At 43.8% G+C, this 25,859-nt stretch overlaps 2 protein-coding genes across 5 annotated transcripts; one reads left to right on the top strand and one right to left on the bottom strand.

Moving 5' to 3' along the window:
• Positions 1 to 858: 858 nt before the first annotated feature.
• On the bottom strand, positions 859 to 5,409 carry LOC110522413 (protein shisa-like-1a). Its single transcript, XM_021600792.3, has 2 exons — positions 2,154 to 5,409; positions 859 to 1,655 (listed from the first exon to the last, which is right to left on the bottom strand). The coding sequence occupies exons 1-2, from the start codon at positions 2,360 to 2,362 to the stop codon at positions 1,385 to 1,387; spliced, it is 480 nt and encodes a 159-aa protein (XP_021456467.2). The 5' UTR covers positions 2,363 to 5,409; the 3' UTR covers positions 859 to 1,384.
• On the top strand, positions 4,193 to 25,316 carry man2a2 (mannosidase, alpha, class 2A, member 2). 4 transcript variants are annotated; one of them, XM_036977122.2, is made up of 24 exons: positions 4,830 to 4,972; positions 6,242 to 6,329; positions 7,786 to 7,940; positions 8,605 to 8,862; positions 9,044 to 9,188; positions 10,894 to 11,065; positions 11,460 to 11,587; positions 13,499 to 13,672; positions 13,926 to 14,112; positions 17,479 to 17,656; positions 17,790 to 17,992; positions 18,204 to 18,386; positions 18,490 to 18,604; positions 18,806 to 18,876; positions 18,967 to 19,132; positions 19,295 to 19,531; positions 19,802 to 19,924; positions 20,059 to 20,307; positions 20,392 to 20,533; positions 21,051 to 21,184; positions 21,443 to 21,520; positions 21,826 to 22,020; positions 22,151 to 22,264; positions 22,775 to 25,316. In XM_036977122.2, exons 3-24 carry the CDS (start codon positions 7,806 to 7,808, stop codon positions 22,925 to 22,927), a joined length of 3,540 nt encoding a protein of 1,179 aa, XP_036833017.1. In that variant the 5' UTR covers positions 4,830 to 4,972; positions 6,242 to 6,329; positions 7,786 to 7,805; the 3' UTR covers positions 22,928 to 25,316. The 4 variants fall into 4 exon arrangements, with proteins under 4 accessions (XP_036833010.1, XP_036833028.1, XP_090086722.1 ...); XM_036977115.2 differs by lacking the exon at positions 6,242 to 6,329 and having other exon boundaries at positions 4,193 to 4,972; XM_090230596.1 differs by lacking the exon at positions 21,443 to 21,520 and having other exon boundaries at positions 4,808 to 4,972.
• The last annotated feature ends 543 nt before the right edge of the window (positions 25,317 to 25,859 follow it).

Raw genomic sequence — 25,859 nt, 5'->3', positions numbered from 1 at the left:
TAATTTTGTCTGTCAAACAGGTAGCCCTATCTTTTACTTCTTAAATGTGAAGAAATAGGCTCCAACACAAATACTTTTTTTTTTAGTAAAGTCTAATTAAAATGAACACTTTTGAATTATGCTTATTTCCAGCGTCCATTCCCGATCGATTGTGCTGCGACTGCGGCTTCAAGGTTCAGAACCCCAATGTAAATGACTTGAATCTGGATTATTGTGAGGTCAATAACTCAGATAAATAGCCTACATCATGGGCAACAAACATATTGTTTTTAATCAAATAAATTATAGTATAGAAAGCTATCAAAGTTTACCGGTAGTCCTCATTTTCGCGCAATCCTTCTCGTAGGCAAGTCTATGCTTGCCTTTGACTGTCCTGCTCTGCTCTTGCTAAAAAACGTTTTTGGCTGTGCTGTGTAGGCCTATTGTGGCAGTTCATGAGGTCAGGGGGGCTCAGGATTGGAATATACATTGCAGTGTGTACTGCAGCCTAGTTGTATTTACACTATCCCAGCAGCTATTATTAGAAATATAACTTTGGTATGTGCTTCTCCGAGCATGCACTTCGTAGCCTATAGATAATTTTATTGAGACCACACTAAATAGCCTATAGGCACACTTGATATTGCATGCCCATCAGAGAATCAGAGATGAGGGGCGGCATCTGGCACACATCAATATATAGCCTAATAAGCAACTTATTCTAAAACACTGAGAAATATTGACATTTCATCAATTACAAATTATATGACCCTCCTGTTCACTGAAATTGAAAAAGCATGACCCTCCCCCGTTTTACTCCAGGTAATCATTCTGAAAATGTAGATTCATCCCTAAATAAAAAGATTCACCAAGTATTGATTTTATTAGAGCTGCAATGTTAACTTTTATTTAGTATGAAGCATTGTATTTCATTATGATAAGGATGACAAAAGACAGACCATAGATATCATACAGTATCATCTAATGTTCCATACATTTACCTGAAGTAGACACCCAATGCAGGGCATTAGGTATGAGCCCTCTTGCTCAGTATAGAGACAAAGTAGTTTACTGATTCACTGTATATCCTAATAAATCTGGTGCTGATGGGAATACATGTACCTATTAAAACTATACACATTGGAAATATACAAGCAAAACCATAAGATATCTTATGATCACTCATTATCCCTATATACTCTGGTGTGATCCATATGCATGAAAACACCATGTTATGCCATAGTGTATGTATGTTATCCAGTTTTTTGTTGTTTTAAATTGATGGTCATCAAGGGATTCAAATGCTCAAATGTAGAACTTGGCATGGACATTTCTCCCCTAGGACACTCTCAGTCTTTAATGGGTCAGCCAAATTGCCTCACTGTTGTCGGTGTCCTCTGTTACCTTAGAGACAAGAGGAGTCTTGAGGGATCTTGTGCTCACCTAGGACTTGTGAGTCCCTCCCATTGCCATGGTAGCAGTAGAGCTGCTGCTGTGTCTTGTTGCTGTACGGGAAGAGGAGGCTAGAGATCCAACGGGGACACTTGACATGCCTCGTAAGAGCTGCCGTTACTGAAAGACCCCGTGCACGACAGAACCATAGGAAGTCCACAAGCATCAGGACCAGTACCAAGGACCCATAGAGCAGAACCACAGTCTGGAACAGGGACCTGTAGCTGTATTGGAATCAAAACAGAAAGCTCTCATGAAGAACTAGAGCCAAGCTTTCCAGTGGTCAATGACGATGATGCTTCCATGAAAGTCATTTTTGCAGACAGTGCCCAAAGTTTAGGATAATAATTTGATTTGATCAGTTTCCCACAAAAAATAAAATAAATAAACATCCATAACAACAATGCAAAAATAACAACACAGGAAATATCAATATGATCAAAGCTCATAAGTGTTCCAAGGCTGAAATGAGTCACAAACAGCACCATCTGTCTCTAATATATTCCTAACAGCTTGTTTAATTAATTATTGAAATGTCAGTTTTGCTTATATTTCCACAAAAGCAACAAGTATAGGGTGTGAAGTATGTTGTATCAACCAAAAAGCCTACCATACGCTCACTCAATCTAAGGACAAAACACAACATAAATGCTGGATAGAAAGTTCTGCTCTCCTAGGGTAGCCATACTAGCCTACAGGTTTAGGTGAGTATGGTTACTAACCTGTACACAGGTTCTTTGGAGTTCACTCTGGTCCCTGTCTGACTGCTGTTCATGCTATTGTGGTACTGGGAACGTGTGCAGCACTGTTTGAGCCCAAGACCCTCTCCCAGCCAGCAACAGAAGGACAGGTCAGGGGGGTCAGAGAGGCGGGGACAGTGGAACCCTGTGTGGTGACCACCCCAGTGGTCAGAGTAGGCCTCACACAGCATAGCTCCACACCCTACTTCATTAGGATTTCTGCCAATAAAAAGCAGCTTGTTAGTTGGATATAAGATATGTAAGACAATTGTTAGTTACTATTGTTAGTAATAGGTGACTTAATTAATATTACAAATTAAATCAATCACATTTTATTTGTCACACAACAGGTGTAAACTATCAGTGAAATGCTTACTTACAGGTCCTTTTCCAACAAGGCAGAGTTAAAGATAAAGATGATTTAATTAAGATAGAAGGATAAAGTGGAGAGCCTTACCTGGTTTAAGTCCACAGTATTCCCCTGCCTTTGGTTTGTGCTTCATGTGGATTATGTATGATGTAGAGCAGGAAACTTACCTAGCATTCCACAGGGAATGCTCACCTAGGGATCTGCTTGTCACATGGCAAAACCTTGCATGTCCTGTTTATCTCCCTATCTGGTCCCTTATCATCCCTACATTCTTTATCCAAACCTTCCTCCCAATCCAGTCATCATCCATCACTAGTAGATAATTAGCTGAATAGTCAGGCACTCTGCTATATTTTTATGTCATAATACTCTGCAATATAATAAAAATGAAGGATATTTTTTGTTGAACAAAATAACACATTCTCAGATGGACCAAATGTTATCAAAACATATTTCACAAAGTTCATCATAATGTAACAACTTTTCTGAGTGCGCATAAAAATCGATTTAAGATATAGATGGTTATTTAATCATTGGCTTTTGAGTACATCCCACAAAGCTTTGCAGGTCTCAATCAATTGCGCTAGGCTAAAACAAAGATGATGAATACGTTAAAATAAATGGTCAGTTCCTGTCTGCTTACAGGATCCAACACTTTTTTCAATTTCCCCCTAAAATGACATACCCAAATCTAACTGCCTGTAGCTCAGGACCTGAAGCAGGGATATGCATATTCTTGATACCATTTGAAAGGAAACACTTTGAAGGTTGTGGAAAAGTGAAATTAATGTAGGAGAATCTAACACATTCGATCTGGTAAAAGATAATACAAAGAAAAAAAACAATCTTTGAAATGCAAGAGAAAGGCCATAATGTATTATTCCAGTCCAGGCACAATTTAGATTTTGGCCACTAAATGACAGCAGTGTATATGCAAAGTTTTAGAGTGATCCAATGAACCAATGCATTTCTGTTCAAAACGTTGTATCGACTGCCAAAATGTGCCTAATTGATTTATTAATACATTTTCAAGTTCATAATTGTGCACTCTCCTCAAACAATATCATGGTATTATTTCACTCTAAGAGGTTAAGGGGTGCTCTCCCATAGACGGGAAGCACTATTTTCATGCCACTTCGATACCATAGTGACTTTTTAGTAAGCAGGTTAGGAGTCTGAGGTTAAGGTTAGGGAAAGGGTGAGTTTGCAAAAATCACTTTGTATTGAAGTGGCGTGAAAAGTATGTCCCCTCAGAGTAGCAGGAGGAGATCTGTTGACCCTTCCTGTCCGGAAGTAATTTAGCCATTCATCGTAGTCATTGTGATCTGTAGAACTGCTATTTTCTCATATCATTCTAGGATTATGCATTATATTAATAAAGTCAGATTTAAATACAAATAAGATTAAGGGTACAAAAAAGGTTAAGGGTACAAGACTGTACATATCAGTGGTGGCTGCTGAGGGGAGGACGGCTCATAATAACGTCTGAAACGGAGCGAATGGAATGGCATCAAACCATGTGTTTGATGTATTTGATACGGTTCCATTGATTCCGCTCCAGCCATTACTACGAGCCCGTCGTCCCCAATTAACGTGCCACCAACCTGTGGTACATATCTGTCTGTGTTGGCAGAATCACTTCATAGCCCATAGAGCCAAGCAGGGATAGGCTGCCCGTCGTCACAGTTCCAAGGCCAGTCAGAAACGTCCAGCTAACCCTACATCAATGCCGGTGGATCTCAAAACTGAACTTAGATCCGCGTTAAGTAGTAATGATGTCCTTCGCCACCGTTTTCTTACAGTAAATAATTTCAAGATCTTTCTAGCGAATTTCTTTGATAAATTATTGTATAACTAGCAAATTAGTTTTGAAGTTGAGGGTGCAGTATTTATGAAGTTTGGCAATGAGGATTAGCATAGTTCCGCTAGCCAGCTAGTTTAGCCAAGGAAAACGGGAAGGATATAGCTGGGCGCACTAGGCTAATTCAGGGGACTTGTTTTTGTGCCCTGACATCAGGAGCCAGAGGCGAAAAGTTTGATTAAAAGTTTCAGAGACTGAAACGAATACATCAGATAACACATATTTAAGGAGTGAGAATCGATATACAATCCCGAAATCGGCTGTAACTGTCACCAGCTAAACAAAGCTTAAAACGATGTTTGAATGACCCTGAATCCACAAAATGAATTGTGACTGAAGTCGCTTATGGACACGTCGGTAGACTCCTCCTCCTCACCTCATTGAAAGAAAAAAAAATGAGGGAGTGGGATATTTCGGTTCCTCTTTCGTCTCTGACACGCATATCCAATCTATGGCTGACGGCGAAACAGAAAACCATTCGGTAGCTATGGATAACCGTCCACGGGCATCATAACGTCAATTTTTTATGTGTCCCGTAAACAGATATTCGGGATGATTTGACTCTGACTGGTAGGTTGATTTCTTTGACACTGAGCTAGCTAGCTAGTTACTGGTAGCCAGGGTAATGCTAATGCTAGCTAAATGGTTGTATAGTCAGATAACTAACGTAACGTTAGCTAGCAAACCTTACAGTGTTTGAGCCGTGGGATTGTGCCCAGCAGCTGTCAGTCAGTCAGAGACGAGTGCAAACTCCAGTGGCAAAAGGATTGCTGAAGCAAGCTTGCTAATGCAGTAATGTAACAGCACCTGCTAGCTAGCTAACTAGCTAGCTAGCTAACAGGCGTAAATGAAACAGACAGGCTAACTAGCTAGCTAAGTTGTTATGGTAACAGAGAAATGCCTACCCATAGAAATAGAACGGACTTGGACGCTCTAACCCTGACAAGTTGACTGGTAAACTCATAGGTACACTCGCAGTGACTGCCAGGTATTGCGATGCAATAATTTCAATGGTAATTTGGAATGTTCTATCAATTGATGCTGGATTGCCATGGTGATGTAGATTGTTCATTCAAATGATGCTAGCTGATGTAGCTCTTGCAATGGAATGTATTTTTTTTTCTAATGTCAGTTGAGTTGACTCACAGCACAGATTGAAGCGTATGTACACTCAAATTGTTTCAAATCCACCCAACCTGTCATTGTAGATCCTAGCTAATATAGCTAGCTGTCTGTCAGGCATGACTGCATGAATCATAGTTTATGCCTGTGTATGAATGGTATCCTATTTGGAACTACCTAGCTCATTTAAAAATACAATGACATTGACTATCCAATGAAAGCTTTATTTGTCACATGTGCCGAATACAACAGGACCTTACTGTGAAATGCTTACTTACACGCCCTTAACCAACAATGCTTTTTAAGTTTTAAGCAAATATAGTTTAGTAAACATTTACTAAATAAACTAAAGTAAAAATAAATAAAATAAAAGTTACACAATACAATAACGGGGATACCTGTACCGAGTCAATGTGCAGGGGTACCCCTGTTATTGGTAATTGTGTTAATTTGTAGATATAGGTAGGGGTAACGTGAGTATGCATAGATTCTCTCAGTAAAGTTAGCTAGCTAGCATCGAAAAATATATTTGTCACTGGGTATCACTAGATCTTGATAGCTAGCTAGCTATATTGATACTTATTTGCTTGAAAGATGAAGAATTATTGAGTTGCCATGTTATTGTTGCTTCACACCTCATCCCACACACAGGGAATCACCATTAACTATTCCGGAGCTTTATTTGACTTCACTGATTGCTGCTGTTTTCATTTACAGGTTCGACAAACAAGGATACATTTCCACAAACTGATATTTCTTTACCACGTCAGTTTCCATCATCTGTATTGATGAAGGGGAATCAGCAGTCAGTGGCCCCATCTTTTTCTTACAAGCTCATGCATGGGAAATAATCAAATCTAGTCTTTGGAGTCTGATATCCTCATGTAGTGATTTATGCATTGCAAAATGTGGAGCTTGCAACAGTGACTTTTCCTAGCAAAGATTGCAAGCTCATTTATATTAAAGGCAGAGTACTTTACTTAGCTAATATCACTGGAGCCTGTCATTCCCATGTTAGGAGAGGTTTAGTCATCATGCACAGATGGCCCAACACATCATTTTTGAATTGGGAACCATTTAGTTGTTTTGCAGCCAGTGTAAGTGTTGGGTCTTATCACAAATCCCCATGGCAAGGCTGTCACTGACAGCCTGTTAGTTGATAGGATTATGATCATACAGGATTTGCTGTTGGAAGGAGGAACACCTGTCTTTCTTTAGCTAGCAAGCGTCCTGAAATCCAGGCCACTGGGCTCAGCATGGTTATTTTGCTTCTTGGTATACATTCTTTATCAAGATCTGTCTGTGACTCTCTTCTCCTACACACTTGCATACAGCCTTTTACTGAGTACTAAACGCAGGATTACATAGTTGTTTTGGCCATGCTTCCTTAAACTGAGATTATTACCCTCCGGCTTCAGAAAAGGACCCTAGGACATAATTTAAACATGATGCAAACGTGACCAAGGAAATGTGTCTTATTTTTTTGCCATTGTTGATATGGTTAGGCTTTGTCAAAGAGAGCATCGTAGTGACATTTGTCTCATGCTGGAGTGCTTTGAGCCAAGCGAAAAAGACTATCTAAAGAGCTGGTGGTACCTGTAGCCAAGTCCTTCATTCACCCCTGTTTCTCCGCACCACTGAAGCCATGTGCTTACTGTTATGGCTATGCCCTGGCAGCCAACCAGAGCGAAGGGGGACTCTGCCAGTGCTAAAGAATTAGACACAGCCCTGGGAGTTGGACTGGACCAAAGGATTGCACACACACACACACACACACACACACACACACAGAGACACCATGCTGCGGAGACAGTAGGCTCCCTGTTTGAGCCCTCGCTGTTTAGTGCTTGTTTTTTTGTGTTTTTTTTCCCCCTCCGCAAATCTCAAAGGTTTGGATGGTTGGGAGCACAAGGGCCACTTTGAAGGAGCCCGGCTGTGGTTTGGCCGGAGCTGACAGACTGCTTGCCAGCTACTGCTGATTTAAGTACCCTATGTCCCTCACCACACCTACACCCTTACATCCACCTTCTCTGCCAACTGTTCCGCCCCTGACTGTTCTGGTTAATGGAGGTCTAAGGGAGTGCAGGCAACGTTGGGGAACTGTTGCTGACACTGGTCCTGCCGGTCACTTTCAGGCACTTTTTGCACTCCAAGGACTGCACTCCACTCTGTCCTAACTAAGGACCATTCCTGCTTATCTTGGAAGTAAAGAACTACAAGTCAAGGTATTTATTTATTTTATTTTTTTTGCCCCTCAAAAGGCTTTTCTACAGGCTAAAGGATGAAGTTGAAGAAGCAGGTGACTGTGTGTGGAGGAGCCATATTCTGTGTGGCCGTATTCTCCTTATACCTGATGTTGGACAGAGTCCAACATGACCCTGCAAGGCGACAGAACGGCGGCGGGAACTTCCCAAGGGTAAGACATCTATAGACATGGCACCACTAGTAAGCTTGTTAGTCTCAACCCTTGTCTGCAATCAAACACCATGTTGTTGTGATACATCTGTGTGCTGTTACAAGCCAGAGGCAGTACCTTTTTCAAGTTTAATGAACACTTTTCCTTTGAATTTGAGTTACATCAAAGCTGTAATTATCAAACGTAGAATACTCTAGGGCCTAATTGGTGAGATGCACACATGTTTAAATAATTCATTTATCCATTTATTTTGTACTGTATTCTGAGAGGCATTGAGCTATTTTCATAAACACACCATGTGTAGAGATGCCCAGCCACCACAGCTGTGCTGATATTTGTGACCTGCAGACCCGCTCCAGCAACAGTGTAAATAATGAAGCCTAGATTTAATTGTTTCTGACAGGATTTTTTTCATGTTGGCCTAAACTTGTTTTTTGGCATTTGCCTCAAATAGGACCCATAAATTGTTTGCTTTTATTTATTCATTTACGTATTTGCAACAGCTTGAGTGAACAAGGACCTGGATTTTCACAACAGTGTTTCCTTTGGGGAGGGGACAGTGAAGTAGTGTATCCATCCAAATAGACTTGCTTGCCATGTTTAGCTCCTCCTGTGACGTTCATCCCCATTTTCCTCCCGGGGCCTTTTTCCTCCTGCATTCTAGAGCCAGATCTCTGTTCTGCAGAACCGCATAGAACAGCTGGAGCAGCTACTGGAGGAGAACCACCAGATCATCAGCCACATCAAGGACTCTGTCCTGGAGCTGACTGACACCGGCGCTGTGTCCCCCAGTGGACAGCTGCCTTTCCGCAGTGCCAACGGCTCCTGGGTCCTGCCCTTCGACGGACGCCCCACTTTCCTCTCTGTCAAGCCCCAGGACTGCCAGTTTGCCCAGGGCCGCCGCGGACAGACCGACCTGCAGGTGAGCTGCTCTCCAGGGACTTTCTGGGTATTGTTCTGTTGGCCATCAGTAGGCCATATGCGTATGTAATTGTTAACACACTGTCTCTTGTCTACGTGACACGTTTAAGGTGAGAGATTACCGATTTCATGTGATTTGCCTCTTCTCACCACTTTGCCAACTTCGGTCTGTTGTCTTCCAGATGCTGGACGTGTACTCCCTGCTGAAGTTTGACAATGTGGACGGGGGTGTGTGGAAGCAGGGCTTTGAGATCACCTATGAGCCCGGGGAGTGGGACAGTGAGCCTCTGCAGGTGTTTGTGGTCCCTCACTCCCACAACGACCCAGGTTAGGCATGCCTCAAAAGCAAGTTTCTTCAGAGCACACCTTAGCAAAACATTATGAAATGGATAATGAAAATTAGGGTTTCTTATTGGACAAGGTCAGGTAGTAGATCTACCTTGCTGTTTCAAAACTGCAAAGTGTGATTGAGGCCTAGTGACAGGGAAGACCTTTTATTTTTTGGGTCTTACCACAATTCAATACATTTTTCATGTTTTGCTATTACCTGCTGATGACAGGATTGACAAATGGAGTGACATAATTACATTAGAATGCCAACGTCTAGGCTATTTTTAGATTAGAATGTCTGTTACTTGGCACAAGATTTGATTTTAGCCAGAGATTGACAGTTCCATTAGATTTATTTACAGCCAGTGTGAGGCCCGCTAGCTAACTTGACAGTTATTGACTTGTTGACTGTGGTAGATCCTGCAGGTTGTCACTCAAGAACAGGAATGGCCATTCATTATGCTTCCATTTGAATTAGAATTGACTTTACTCATTACTAAGGTGTCACAGAGTAAATGTTCACAGCTAGTCTTGGGTCTGCGGAGAGCTATGAGAGACCACTGGGACTGTTGTCAGTGAATCACGCTAAAGCTGTTTTTTCTTTTGTTCTGGGATGTCCTCCAAAAGCCAGGCCAGAGCTTTTAAGGTTTAACAAGACTGCAGGTAAAGTGAAGTAGGTCTAATGGCAGGACTGGTGTAGAGTCATAACAAGACCTGCAGACAACGCAATGGTAGAAGGCCCCTTTCACGATGTAGAACTTCCATATGTGAGGCTCTTTAGAGGACTTAAGGCAGTAGTGGAAAAAACACTGTTTTTGGCACCGAACCAATGGGTTTAGTGTGTGTGTGAGTGAATCCGTCTGACATGAGTCAGGTTCCATCTGCACTCTAAGGCAAAGTAGCTTGGTCAGTCCTGGGATAAGGAGGAGTGAAACTCTTGTTGAATATTTTTGTGATCATTACAATTTGGCTAATCACATCACACAAGGTGTGTCTTCAAATTGCAAGTTTGTTGTGGAAATGAATGCAAAGTGTTCCTCAAGTGTCTGACGCTTAATATGCATGCTATTAAAGAAAGCAATTTTAAATTGTTATTACATTATTTTTGTATTTTTTTTAAACCCACTTTATATTGTAATAATCAATGCATAATGTAATAATTATTTCATACGCAAAAACTTTAAGTTATGCATTCAGCATTTACTACATTATTGGCAATTTATCACATGATCAGCATTTATTACATTTTAAATGCCAAAGTTGTTAAATTATTAGCTGTCATTACATTATCAGTCGCTACATGCATCTCATCCTTTGACAATGCATTCAAGGTGGCTCATTGTAAGTCAGTTTCTGTTCTGTTTAAATAATAAAACGGGTGTTATTTCTAATACCGCACAGCTGTTTTTTATGGTACTGTACTGCTGACCTGCTCTTACCCCTCATCTTGCCATGGCACAATCCAGAATACACTATAGGAAATGGTACAGTACAATACAGGGTCATATTTTGTAGACCCATAAATGCTTTGAAACAGGGAGGTAGCCAAAGCCTACCTCAGGAACTTTTCCAGTAAGGAACTCCCGTTTTCAGTTGAAGCGTTTTGCTTCAGTACTGCCAGTCCTACTGAACAGGACCCTGTTTCTCTTGATCTGTTTTGTTGTGCTCATCACCTCTGTGCTGCTGTCTCCCATCCCGGCAGGCTGGATAAAGACATTTGATAAGTACTACACAGACCAGACGCAGCACATCTTCAATAACATGCTGGTGAAGTTGACTGAGGACCCACGCAGGAAGTTCATCTGGTCCGAGATCTCCTATTTCGCCAAGTGGTGGGAGAGCGCTGACATGCATAAGCAGGAAGCCATGCGCAAGTAAGTGTCTCACAGTCACAGTACTAGCTCTCAGCTCTCTCAAATGGATTCTTCCTTAAAGTATTTGAGCTGTCTTTTGAGGATTGCCCACATGGGGGAAGAGTCAATAGTGCCGGTCTTGGTAGATTTGATTTCAGTTGTTTTCTGTAACTCGTCCAGCTGTGAATGTCTACCTAACTAGCAAAACAGTATATTTTCAGTATCACTTATCACAGGCTGTAAACAACCTGCCAGGCCACTTTAGCAGGGTGATCTACAGTAATTAACTAATGTACTCCACATCTGCCTTGTCATAGAGACTAGATACTCCTGACATAGCCTGCTTTCTGGTTAATGCAGTGGCTCGGAGTAAGAGTTTGCTTTTTCTCACCTCCCTACTGTGTGGATGTCTCAGGCTAATCCTAGGAGGTCAGCTGGAGATGGTGACTGGAGGCTGGGTGATGAGTGATGAGGCCAACGTTCACTACTTCGCCATGATCGACCAGCTCATAGAAGGCCATCAGTGGCTGGAGAAGAACGTGGGTAAGTGACACGTCTGCCCTTTCCGAGACACTTTTTCTTATTCATGCAAGGGGCTTTGTACCCTAAGGTTGGGAGCGGAAGCATTTGAAAGTTAAACTGATTCAAACTCTGAGTGGATAACTTTGCAATGACACCTTTTGTGCATATTGTGTGAAATCCTGTATGACTTCGGACATACAGTGCCTTGCGAAAGTATTCGGCCCCCTTGAACTTTGCGACCTTTTGCCACATTTCAGGCTTCAAACATAAAGATATAAAACTGTATTTTTTTGTGAAGAATCAACAACAAGTGGAACACAATCATGAAGTGGAACAACATTTATTGGATATTTCAAACTTTTTTAACAAATCAAAAACTGAAAAATTGGGCGTGCAAAATTATTCATCCCCCTTAAGTTAATACTTTGTAGCGCCACCTTTTGCTGCGATTACAGCTGTAAGTCGCTTGGGGTATGTCTCTATCAGTTTTGCACATCGAGAGACTGACATTTTTTCCCATTCCTCCTTGCAAAACAGCTCGAGCTCAGTGAGGTTGGATGGAGAGCATTTGTGAACAGCAGTTTTCAATTCTTTCCACAGATTCTCGATTGGATTCAGGTCTGGACTTTGACTTGGCCATTCTAACACCTGGATATGTTTATTTTTGAACCATTCCATTGTAGATTTTGCTTTATGTTTTGGATCATTGTCTTGTTGGAAGACAAATCTCCGTCCCAGTCTCAGGTCTTTTGCAGACTACATCAGGTTTTCTTCCAGAATGGTCCTGTATTTGGCTCCATCCATCTTCCCATCAATTTTAACCATCTTCCCTGTCCCTGCTGAAGAAAAGCAGGCCCAAACCATGATGCTGCCACCACCATGTTTGACAGTGGGTATGGTGTGTTCAGGGTGATGAGCTGTGTTGCTTTTACGCCAAACATAACGTTTTGCATTATTGCCAAAAAGTTCAATTTTGGTTTCATCTGCACCTTCTTCCACATGTTTGGTGTGTCTCCCAGGTGGCTTGTGGCAAACTTTAAACGACACTTTTTATGGATATCTTTAAGAAATGGCTTTCTTCTTGCCACTCTTCCATAAAGGCCAGATTTGTGCAATATACGACTGATTGTTGTCCTATGGACAGAGTCTCCCACCTCAGCTGTAGATCTCTGCAGTTCATCCAGAGTGATCATGGGCCTCTTGGCTGCATCTCTGATCAGTCTTCTCCTTGTATGAGCTGAAAGTTGAGGGACGGTCAGGTCTTGGTAGATTTGCAGTGGTCTGATACTCCTTCCATTTCAATATTATCACTTGCACAGTGCTCCTTGGGATGTTTAAAGCTTGGGAAATCTTTTTGTATCCAAATCCGGCTTTAAACTTCTTCACAACAGTATCTCGGACCTGCCTGGTGTGTTCCTTGTTCTTCATGATGCTCTCTGCGCTTTTAACGGACCTCTGAGACTATCACAGTGCAGGTGCATTTATACGGAGACTTGATTACACACAGGTGGATTGTATTTATCATCATTAGTCATTTAGGTCAACATTGGATCATTCAGAGATCCTCACTGAACTTCTGGAGAGAGTTTGCTGCACTGAAAGTAAAGGGGCTGAATAATTTTGCACGCCCAATATTTCAGTTTTTGATTTGTTAAAAAAGTTTGAAATATCCAATAAATGTCGTTCCACTTCATGATTGTGTCCCACTTGTTGTTGATTCTTCACAAAAAAATACAGTTTTATATCTTTATGTTTGAAGCCTGAAATGTGGCAAAAGGTCGCAAAGTTCAAGGGGGCCGAATACTTTCGCAAGGCACTGTAGTTCTGTCTTCTGTTCCTGTATGAGTTCCTTTAAGATGACATATCAACTGTGCACCATGCTCTGTTGTATTTTCCATGATGTTAACCCTCCTGTGCTGTGCCCTACCGTAGGTGTGACCCCCCGGTCAGGCTGGGCTGTGGACCCCTTTGGCCATAGTGCCACCATGCCCTACCTGCTGAAGAGGGCCAACCTGACCAGCATGCTCATCCAGAGGGTCCACTACTCCATAAAGAAGCACTTTGCCTCTATCCGCAGCCTGGAATTCATGTGGAGGCAGGCCTGGGGTCAGTGGCTGGCTGGTCTGCTCCCAGGAAAACCATCTCATCTATTTGCACCATAATGTGCTTTTCTCTCTGGAATGCGCTGCAACTCTGGTCTTTCAAAGTCAAATTGAGTTTGTGGGAAATGTGGCAATGGCCAATTTTATAGTTTGAACAAAGAACAGTATCTGTTCCTTGCTTGTATTTGCATTGAACCTTTTATATTCACAAACTACAAATAAGTCAACTATTTTCTTCCTTTTGTTTGTATTGCCAGACCAAAAGTCGGGTACGGACATCTTCTGCCACATGATGCCCTTCTACAGTTATGACGTGCCACACACCTGCGGGCCGGACCCCAAGATCTGCTGCCAGTTTGACTTTAAGAGGCTGCCAGGAGGCCGGGTCAACTGTCCTTGGAAGGTTCCTCCGCGGGCCGTGGTGGAGGCCAACGTGGCAGAGAGGTGAGCCAAGCAGAGAGAGCCTCCCCGGGGCCTTGTACACCACACTGCTGGGGGGGGGGGGATGTGGGTCAAGGAGCATTTCCAGGGACTGTGTGGGGGATTGGGGGTGAGGAGATGTCAGAGCTCTGCAGTAAAACAGGGGGGTGTGGGTGCAGAAATACAGGAAAGATGCAACTGGCTTTGGAGACCGTCACTGCAACTTGCTTGTCAATCACTAGTTTTGTGTAGAAAAAAGAAGCGCTTCATAAAACTCTACAAAGCACACATTCCAGAGAGAGGCTAATAGAAAATAGTTCTCTAACTGAAATCTATTGATTGCCTTTTTCCATTACAGGTCCTTTTTTTAAAAATATATAATCTATTTTCTAAGGTCATGTACAGTCAGTCATCTATTGTCCTGTAACACTGGCATTGCACTGGGATGCACTCACACATCTAAGAGATGTGATTGAATATGTAATGCATTTCAAAAGGAGACATTTCTGCACACTGCTTGCAAGCTTTCTTCTTTTCATTAAATGTATGCTTTGACGAAGGTCACTAAACAGAAACGTTGCTATTGCCAATAATGTCCATATTCTAAAGCAGATATTCCCAAACCGTCGGGGGTACGCCAAATAAAAATGTGATTCACATTTAAAATAATAAATACTTATTATTATTCTTCTTATTATTATTATTATTTTTCTCTCATTTTCAAACAGTCCATTTATATTTTCCAGCGGGGCTATACATTTCAGTGATGTTTCTCTCGCCTGAGTAGCCTCGTGTTACTGCCACAAATACAATTAAACCATCTAGTGTTCAGTGAAATAACAACACAATGTCAAATACAGGTAGCCTCGTCAAATAATTAACATCCAATCACATTAACCGTTAATTCCACTTAACGGTCCGTATGTAGCCAAACGTAGCTGCTACTCATTTCGTTGTAAGGCCTGCGTCCATAGAGACACATACCAGCTCCACTGGTAGTACTGCTACTACCAGCAGTACTACACCTGCACCTATATATGACACAAGTTGTTCTGCTTCCACAAGCACATTCAATGCTAGCATCAGTAATTGTACATTTATTGTTAGCCCAGCTAGCACGGACACTGACAGTTGTGAATCTGATGCAGCCGAAGAGCTACCGTCGTCCCCTAACCCGGGAAAGCACCAAACAACAGACAGGGATGTTGGACCATCGAAGAGGTGCAAATATGATGAGAACTACATTGAGTTGGGTTTCACTTATATTGGAAGTAGTGCCTTACCTCAGCCACTGTGTGTTATATGTGCAAAAGTACTATCTCACAACTCGATGAAACCTTCATGGTTGCGTAGACATTTAGAAACAAAACATACCAATTTGAAAAATAAACCACAGTTTTTTGAGCAAGAATTAAGACGACTTGAGTAGTAAGACATGTATAAAAGCAGCAGATACCATAAATAAGAAGGGGCTAGAAGCGTCTTATATGGTGAGCTACAGAGTGGCTAGGAGAGGCAAGCCCCATACTATTGTGGAGGATTCTCCCTGCTGCCGCGGATATGGCTGGGACAATGCGGGGGGGAAAGGCCATAAAAACTATACAGACAATTTCTTCCTCAAACAACACTTTCACAGCACATCAGTGACATGGCAGGGGATGTTCTGAAACAATTACTGCTTCGCACACAAGCCAGTGAATTCTATGCGTTACAGTTGGATGAGCCAACAGACATGACGGGCCTGGCACAGCTCCTGGTATATGTCCATTATGTTTATGGGGGGGTCAATTAAGGAAGACATCCTCTTCTGGAAACCAGGACAACAGGAGAGGATATTTTTAAAGTACTGGACAGCTTTGTGACATCAAATGGACTTTGGTGGTCAAGATGTGTTGGTATCTGTACTGATGGTGCAAAAGCCATGACAGGGAGACATAGTGGAGTGGTAACGCGCGTGCAAGCAGTTGCTCTCGATGCCACTTGGGTACACTGCAGCATCCACCGAGAGGCTCTTGCTGCCAAGGGAATGCCTGACAGCTTGAAATACCTTTTACAATGAAAAGGGTTAACTTTGTTAAAGCAAGGCCCCTGAACTCTTGTGTGTTTTCTGCATTATGCAGCGACCATGTAACGCTTTTACAACATACAGAAGAGCGCTGGTTATCAAAGGGCAAAGTATTGACACGTTTTTTAAAATTGAGAGACAAGCTTAGTGTGTTATTTACTGACCGTAAATTTCACTTGTCTGACCGCTTGCATGATGATGAGTTTCTCACACGACTAGCCTATGTGGGTGATGTTTTTTTCTCAAATTAATAATTTGAATCTAGGATTACAGGGACTCTATGCAACGATATTCAATGTGCGGGACAAAATTGAGGCTATGATTAAGAAGTTGAAGCTCTACGCTACTCTGTCTGCATTAACAAGGACAACACACAGGTCTTTCCATCATTGCATGATTATTTTTTTGTGTGCAAATTAACTCAAGTTTAAGGACAATGTCAAATGTGATATAGCGAAGCACCTGAGTGAGCTGGGTGTGCAATTCCCCAGATACTTTTCTGAAATGGATGACACAAACAACTGGATTCGTTATCCCTTTCATGCCCTGCCTCCAGTCCACTTACCAATATCTGAACAAGAGAGCCTCATCGAAATTGCAACAAGCGGTTTTGTGAAAATTGAATTTAATCAGAAACCACTGCCAGATTTCTGGATAGGGCTGTGCTCAGAGTATCCTGCCTTGGCAAATCGCACTGTTAAGACACTGATGCCCTTTGCAACCACGTACCTATGTGAGAGTGGCTTCTCGGCCCTCACTAGCGTGAAAACGAAATACAGGCACAGACTGTGTGTAGAAAATGATTTAAGACTGAGACTCTCCAATACAACCCAACATTGCAGAGTTATGTGCATCCTTTCAAGCACGTCCTTCTCATTAATCTGTGGTGAGTTATTCACAATTTTTGATGAACAAATAAGATTTTATATGTAAGATGGCTAAATAAAGAGCAAAATGATTGATTATTAGTATATTATTATTTGTGCCCTGGTCCTATAAGAGTTCTTTGTCACTTCCCACTTGCCGGGTTGAGACAAACACACTCATTCTTATGTTTAATAAATGTATTGTATAGTGTGTGTTTGTGGCAGACTTACAATGATGGCAAAATACAACATTTGAGAGTGAGCTGACCCTGGTGCTAGAGGGGGTACGCAGCTGGAGGTTGAATGTTTTAATAAGGGGTACGGGACTGTAAAAGTTTGGGAACCACTGTTCTAAAGCAAGCACTGTTCAGGAATTTATTGTTTTGAATCCTGTAATACTGGCATCCACAAGCCACAATTGTGATGTTAATCTGTGTGTAACCTCTCTCTCCACCCTAGGGCCCACCTGCTCTTGGACCAGTACCGAAAGAAGTCCAAGCTTTTTCGCAGTAAGGTGGTTCTGGTTCCACTGGGAGATGACTTTCGTTACGACAAGGCCCTGGAGTGGGACCAGCAGTATCTCAACTACCAGAGACTCTTTGACTACATGAACTCTCACCCCGAGATGCACGTGCAGGTCAGAGACCAAGCTCACAATTCTCTGGTTCTTCTGGGGAGAGGTCTGTTAGTTATTGAACATTAGTTTTTGATTGATGTTTAGGGAGGACATTTTTAGATTCAATCTCACCTGTGTTCCTGTATGTCTCCAGGCCCAGTTTGGGACCCTGACCGAATACTTCACTGCGGTTTACAAGGCCAACAATGTGCCCCAGGGTGCCAGACCCCCAGACTACCCGGTGCTGAGTGGGGACTTCTTTGCGTACGCAGACCGCGAGGACCACTACTGGAGCGGCTACTACACCTCCCGGCCCTTCTACAAGAGCATGGACCGCGTGCTGGAGTCCCATCTCCGGTAAGGCCAGGTGGAATCAGACAGACATGGCTTCAATACACCTGTGAAACAGCAGGTTGGCATCTGAGCCTTACTCTCAGTCGTTAATTCAACAATGTTAGCCACATGTGTAGTTTTCAAAAGATAAATAATTGGAAGATGGAAACCTGTCATGCACACTGTCAACGGTTCACTTGTCTTTGTTAAACTATTCCTGTGTGGTGTTCCCAAGGGGGGCAGAGATCCTGTTCAGTCTTGCCGTGGCTCATGCTCGCCACACAGGCATGGAGGGCCGCTACCCCACTTCAGACTACACCCTGCTGACGGACGCAAGGCGTACCGTCGCCCTCTTCCAGCATCACGATGCCATCACAGGCACCGCCAAGGAGAACGTGGTCATTGACTACGGCAACAGGTCAGTGGCTAAGAGAGACGCAGAATAGAGATGTGAGACACTCATGTCTCAAACTTCAAGAATATTAGGATAATGTGTCCTTGGTCCTTTGTCTCTCCTGTAGGTTACTGCACTCCCTGCAGGGCCTGAAGAGAGTGATCATTAACGCAGCCCACTTCCTAGTGATGAAGAACAAGGATGTGTATCGCTTCTACCAGACAGAACCCTTCCTAGAGACGGTGAGGGAGAAGGACTGGGAGCGTCAACCTGTTCATGACATGGAGCTCTCTAACAATGCATTAGTGTTACAATAGCTTATATAAGTCTATCTTCTCTTTTCTGTCACTTTCCAATGGGAGTTGTGATCTACTACTCAGTGCTTCTCTAGTGTAAGCAATCAGTGCAACTGACAATCGCATACTCATATCCTTATCCTATAGGATGACAGACGTGCCACCCAAGACTCCCTGCCCCAGCGCACTCTTATTGAACTGGACCAGTCAGGACCCAGGTAACCCCCCCCCCCCCCCCCCACTCTGCCCCACTACAGTCTCTCATGGGTCCGGTCTTTGTGACTGATATCCCCCTGTCTCTCCGTCAGGTACCTGGTGCTATTCAACCCGGTGGAGCAGGATAGGCTGTGTGTGGTTACAGTGTTGGTGAACTCTGCCAGGGTCAGGGTGCTCACAGAGGATGGACAGACCCTCCCTGTGCAGCTCAGTGCCCAGTGGAGCTCTGCTAGCCAGATGAGCGCAGAGGTCTTCCAGGTGTGTGTGGTTGCTGGTTTAATTTGTGGTGCTCTCAGTGGCTACTTAATGGGCATTGCTTGGTACTTCATTTGACAGATGCATTGATTATATTAGGTGTAGCATGAGTGCCCCGGTCTGTCTGCCGTGTGTGTGTTTAACTGTGTTCTGTCCTGTCTACAGGCCTCCTTCATGGTGCGTCTGCCTGCCCTGGGCCTGGCTGTGTTCCACCTGTATGACTCTGCCGACACCCCCATGACGCTGCGCTCTGAGACCCTGCTGAGGCTGTCTGGTCGGGGGCAGACTGCCCACGCTGTGGATCCCCTCCCCCTCCGCTCCCAGACGGCAGACCCACAACCCTTCTACACCTCCACCCAGTCCCTCACACTGGGCTTCTCAGGAACCACAGGCCTGCTGGAGGTGCGTGGAGGGGTAGAGGGCTGGCTGCAGCCAAGATAGTAGCCTATGTAATGCAGTACTTTTGGCCAAAGGCCTGGACTGTCATTTGGGGATGCAGCCACTGACTGTGCATTGTCTCTAACAGATTTGGAATTCCGCCTAAAAGTTGACTAAAATGATAAAATTCGTCCAAGGCCCTTTTCTCATTTGATGAATTCCAAATAGGCAGCACAGAATCAGTTGGTTGAAGTGTAATGTATAATATGGTCTCTCCTTCTGTCTCTCGAGCAGAGTATCCGTCGTAAAGATGACCCTCAGGAGTTGAAGGTTCAGATCCAGTTTGTGACATATGGTACTCGGTCCTCCAAGGATAAGAGCGGGGCTTACCTCTTCCTGCCTGACGGAAAGGCTAAGGTGAGCAAGCTTTAAAACCCTCCTACCTCTACTAGAGATACAGTACGTTACATGTTGACCATTTTTAGGATCAGTAACCTGCCTCAATCCTAACCTTAACCATTAGAGAAACACACTGTCTCTCCATCTTTCAGCCCTACAGTCAGAAGGAGCCTCCGGTGGTGCGTGTGGTGGAGGGACCTCTTTTCTCTGAGGTAGTGGCTTTCTACCAGCACTTCCAACAGACCATCCGCATACACAATGTGCCAGGTGTGGACGGTCTGTCCCTGGATGTCACCACCATGGTGGACATCAGAGAACAGTCTAACAAGGAGCTGGCCATGCGGCTGGTCACTGACATCCAGAATGACGACACCTTCTACACAGACCTCAACGGATTCCAGGTCAGACCACAACACACACTTTACACTACAGAATGTGTGATCTTTGGCTTCAACATGTACCTCGATACTGTAATGTTTCCACAGATGCAGCCCCGACGCCGCTTCCTGAAGCTCCCCCTGCAGGCCAACTTCTACCCAATTGCCAGCCAGGCCTACATTCAGGACAGCCAGCACCGCCTCACCCTGCACTCTGCCCAGGCCCTGGGTGCCACCAGCCTAGAGAGCGGTAGGGAAGGACTGCAGTTGCTACATCAATTTTCGGATTTATGAAGTAATGATATGTACCCATTGACTCTTTAAGAATATCACTTATAAATGCCTCATGTGCTTAGTTGAACTGTCGAACCCAAAATATAAGCTTGTCTTAAGCCAATTTTTGTAAACTAAGTAAATGTAACAAATACTATATAGCCTCAAAACATGATTAAAACTATAATTTTGATATCATGGTTTGGCCAGTCCTTGCATCTTTAGCTCTGTCTATGAATGTGGTTATATTACTCCAGCCCATACCTCAGCTTTTTACCACAACAGAGGCAGGGAAAATGCAATTGGCCATCCATAGGCAACCCAATTTGAAGAAGACAATGCTATGATCTTTGTCTGAACGCTCCCAATCCATAGGAATCCCCACCCAGTTAGAATGGTGGAAGTCCTCAATGGGAATGTCAATCACACATCGCATTCTATCCAGGATCTATGATAGAGCTCTATGTGCATGTCTCTGCTTTTCTCTACTTCAGGCCAGTTGGAGGTGATTCTGGACCGGCGGCTGATGCAAGATGATAACCGCGGCCTGGGCCAGGGACTGAAGGACAACAAGAAGACTGCCAACCGCTTCCGCCTCCTACTGGAGAGTAGGTCCACTGGCAACAAGGTCAGTCAGTCTAGAGTCCTCAGATGGAAGTTACTGGAACTTCCTGCATCTTGTTTATAGGTGTCATATCCAAGCAAATGAAGCCAATATAGTCTGAGTGGAAACAGTGGGTAAGTCAGGAATTCTGTTTATCAGCAGTTGTTGAAAATGTCTCATCTCTCATGCTGCGATTGTTAACCACTGTACCTCCATTCTTTTGTCACCCCCTTTCATTTATTTTTGTTATCTTTGTCTGTCTGCTCTTCCATTGCACTCCAGCATGCTGGCTTCTTTGCCAAACTCTCCTCCATGTTTCACTCGCTCATCACAATCACTCTGAGAGGCGGTGCTCAAGAGGTAATGTTGCCACGGCAACAGTGAGGTTGCTTGCTACCCAGCTGTAGCTGGCTGGTAGTCTGTCTGTGTAATCTGTGCTATAGCTGTAGTTCTTAACTTTAGTTTAACCTGTGTTTTAGCTGCCCTCTACCCTGTAGCTCAAAGGTCTGCCATAGCAGCATCCTGGAATTGGATATGCGCTTAAAATTCAAATGAATATGCAGCTTCCCTACTGTGTTGAGTGCTGAAGCTAAGCACGGTGGGATGGGGTTAGTTGTCAGATATGACCTGTGTTGTCTGTTGTGATGTGTTTCTCTGCCTCTCAGGTGGTGGACAGTGGACCAACCAGCTTCCCCTCCCTGCTCAGTCACTTGACCTCGGCCATCCTCAACCACGAGGTGATTGCGCTGCCCGTGCTGCCCAAGAAGCGTGGCATCCCTCCCCTGCACACCTTCGCCCCCTTCACGGGGGCTCTGCCCTGCGACTTCCACGTGATCAACCTGCGCAGCATCCAGCACCAGGTAACTAGAAGTGAAGTCATTCTCTTGTTTGTGGAGCGTCAATATACTGGAAGATATAATACATGTAGGGTTCTGTGTGTTTACCATTGATGCTGATATGTTTCTGCTTTGCTGTTTGTGTGACGTGTAGCAGGACACCCACTCCCCGTCTCCCTACACGGCCCTCATCCTGCATAGGAAGGGTCTGGACTGTGGTCTGGAGACCCCCAACCCCGGCTTCAACTGTACCACTACCGAGGGACAGGTCAGTGGTCCTCAACCACACACACGGCTTACCACAGACACAACTGGATAGTACTGTAGGTTAAACACATGGCTTACCACAGACACAACTGGATAGTACTGTAGGTTACACACATGGCTTACCACAGACACAACTGGATAGTACTGTAGGTTACACATATGGCTCACCACAGACACAACTGGATAGTACTGTAGGTTACACATATGGCTCACCACAGACACAACTGGATAGTACTGTAGGTTACACACATGGCTTACCACAGACACAACTGGATAGTACTGTAGGTTACACACATGGCTTACCACAGACACAACTGGATAGTACTGTAGGTTACACACATGGCTCACCACAGACACAACTGGATAGTACTGTAGGTTGCACACGCATGCAGTTGGAGTCATTATGGTAGTCTGGAAAGATTATTCTGTCAAACACACTCTCTACCCCTCTTTCACAAACTGTATTTGTCTGTCTCTCTCTACATCTCTCTCCTTGTGGCTATCCCTCCAGCTGGGTTTGTCGTCTCTGTTTCGTAACCTGGACCTCCAGCTGCTCCAGCCTGTGTCGCTGTCCCTGATGTACTCCAGCCCCCCTATGGCCAACGACTCCTCCGTCAGCCTGGAGCCCATGGAGATCTCAGCCTTCAGGCTCAAACTGCGCTAGCCAAGCCCAGATACACACCTCCACACCAGTCCAGGCCCAGACCAGACCCACCCAGACCAGTTTTGGTCCCACCTGGTCCTGCTCTGTTCAGTTTTATTCTATAGGAAAACTGCATCCCAGTGCACAGAGGGGTGGCCACACGGGTGCTTCCTGGTCCAACCTGTGTATACACTACGCACCACACACACCACACACCACACACCACACGCACTACACACTCTGAACTGTAAATTCAGCCCGTAAGAGCAGGTAGCCTTCATGACTACACTCTATCTGCAGGGGGCAGAAGATGGCTGTCACAGACAGACAATCTCAGAACCAGAAACCTTTTGTGCTTGTGATAATACAGGTGCTGTCTTTATCACAGAACAGATACTGGCGGTCTTCTGCCTTTGCATTGCAGTAGTGATGTCAAGTAACACAAACATACTTTGTTTTCAGTTTTTAAGATCACTTCATTTGATTATTTTTTTGTATCCCATCCTGGACTAACTACTGAATGTAAATATCACAAGGATAAGGACCTGGAAATAACGTGGCGACGAGTGCAATTTCTAAAGCTTTATTTGGTGTGGACAGTTTAAAAAATCTATATATAATCCTGATGGAGCCTACCTGCGGCGGACTAGAGAACTGTTCATTCCATTAGGTGCTCATCACTGCTCATTGTTTTCTATTGACTGCATTAACCGACTGACTGCAGCTGTGTACTCGCAGTGTGAATGTGTGCTCTCACTCTCGCTCTCTCTCTCTCAGTAGCTATGGCTCTGTAAGATACTGTATGTCAGGTAGTCAGTCACTCTGTAGTCACTACCAGACTGGTGACTAGATCACACACACTACGGACATCCCAATCCTCACACTGCTTTTTTGCCAGTCATCATTATCGAATGAACTGGACGGCTTGCTATCCTTTCAACCCCCCCTGCTTTCAACCCCCCCTGTAGATGGTCTGTGGACAAAGCTGTCATTTCCTGATGAGTTGGCTGGCAGTGGAGGACCCGGAATGGAATTTAAATTATGTTTGTATTTAAATTCTCCTTAAGCTATTCTTGTTGTGTACTCTCCTGTATGCAGTGGAAGATACAACTATGATGACTATACCTCGTATTTAACATATGACACATGGTTATGTTGCTGTGGAAAACTTCTGTGAAGATGCAGTATGTCGGAGGAGTAGTGAGTGTGTAGTGAGACCCAGAGTGCAGTATCGGGGACAAGGTTTCGGTTCATACTACTGGACTGCTAATCGTCATATTAGTGAGTCTGTGTAGTGATGATGGAGCATCGGCGTACTTCCTTATCTCCTTGTTTCAAAGCCAGGCAGGGAGGACTGTGGTTCAACCTTCACTACCTAATTATGTGGAGACATTAACAGGGGTCCTCCAGGGCTGACTTAAACAACCAGTGTACTTTTGCATATGTGGTCTTTTTTATTTATTTATCAGCTTTCATCATAAAACATCTCTATAGCCTTGACGCTGGTTGGGTGAAGGTACTCTATGATCCGTATGTCTTTGGTGGTGAAGGTAAATCATCAGTAATGGCAGATGCACTATGTTGATATCGGGCCACTCTCTCTGCCATATCTCACTATATGTTTCTCCTCTACCTTCTTCCCTGCATCTTCTACCATCCTAGTATCAGTGGAGGCTGGTGGGAGGATCTATTTGGTATGGCTGAAATGGAACGGAGTCAAACATGTCATTTCCATATGTTTGATACGTCCCTTTTTTCAATTCCATTCCAGCCATAACAATGTCCTCCTATAGCTCCTCCCACCAACCTCCACTGCCTAGTGTCCAATGCTACTTTTCCTCTGGGCTTTTTATATTTCTCCACCTTGCTGTCCTCTGTTACACCTCCCTCACTACATCCCTGATGTTTTACACTCCTTCCTCAGAACACACTTCCCTATGGTCCAACATCTCACTCCACAATGCTCAGGCAATAGCCTGGTCTTATACAGTATGTGCTGTAGCCAATTCCTCTATTGATATGACAACAAAAGAACAGAGTGGTGGTTGAAGTACCAACACACTGGACCACCAGATTACCAATGTACCTGCATCACTTTTCAGGTTGCATTGTCCCTCTGATTATATGTTCTACCATGACATGACACTACCACTGTACCTAGTACAGCACTTTCCCCTGTCCCTTTCTCCTCCTCTATTTCCTACTGTCTGTGTCTGAGTCACTCTGTAGACTTGTCTTTTGTATGTGATTTGTTGTAGCACTTTTTTTTGTTTAAGATGGAATTTATGAAGGAATAATTTTATGTTTTCCTCAGTTTTTGTTTCTTCCTGGATGTGTGTTTCAAAAAAGATGCATAGAAATCAATTGCAGAAAAGGTGGAGACACAATAAAGATCAAATATGATACTTGGTATGCGTTTTGCCACTGCTTATTTTCCTCTTATAACCAACTCTATGTTAACACCTTTTATTAAAGGCCCAATGCAGCTGTTTTTATATCAATATCAAATAATTGATGGGTAACAATTTAAGTACCATACTGTAATAGGTTTCCATTTAAAATGGGCAAAAATAGGTTTTTACCTATTTATTTTACTAGGACTGTATCGGAGTGGTCTGAGCGGGGAGAGGGAAAACTGAAAATTGCTTTTATAGAGCAGTGAGGAGAAAGAAGTCTCAGGGTGTTCAGGGTTCACTCAAACATTGTTTTAAGCTTTGCTTTACTGTTGAAGTTACAGCTGATTCCGGGTTTGACCCGGAAGTCCTTAAATATGTCTGATTTATTCATTTCAGTCTCAATTGTTTCATCAAACTTTTCGCCGCAGGCTCCTGATATCAGGGCTAGGCCTGAGCTTGCGGCGTTTGTGGAGCGATGAGTAACGATGCTTCGTGCGTGTCAGTTGTTGATGTGTGCAGAGGGTCCCTGGTTCGCGCCCGGGTATTGGCGAGGGGAC

Source organism: Oncorhynchus mykiss, chromosome 1 (genome assembly GCF_057628025.1).
Source record: "Oncorhynchus mykiss isolate SJ-2025 chromosome 1, ASM5762802v1, whole genome shotgun sequence".
Lineage (NCBI taxonomy): Eukaryota > Metazoa > Chordata > Actinopteri > Salmoniformes > Salmonidae > Oncorhynchus > Oncorhynchus mykiss.
Note: the sequence above shows the minus strand (reverse complement) of the source record. Positions and strands in the feature narration are given on the sequence as shown.

Bases quoted from the DNA above. Each gene is read 5' to 3' on its own strand.
- man2a2 (XM_036977115.2), top strand. From the start codon at position 7,806: ATGAAGTTGAAGAAGCAGGTGACTGTGTGTGGAGGAGCCATATTCTGT. The intron at 14,113-17,478 runs GTGAGCCAAGCA...TCTCCACCCTAG, and splicing joins GAGGCCAACGTGGCAGAGAG to GGCCCACCTGCTCTTGGACC. The intron at 18,387-18,489 runs GTCAGTGGCTAA...TCTCTCCTGTAG, and splicing joins GTCATTGACTACGGCAACAG to GTTACTGCACTCCCTGCAGG.
- LOC110522413 (XM_021600792.3), bottom strand. From the start codon at position 2,362: ATGCTGTGTGAGGCCTACTCTGACCACTGGGGTGGTCACCACACAGGG. The intron at 1,656-2,153 runs GTTAGTAACCAT...ATTCCAATACAG, and splicing joins TCCAAAGAACCTGTGTACAG to CTACAGGTCCCTGTTCCAGA.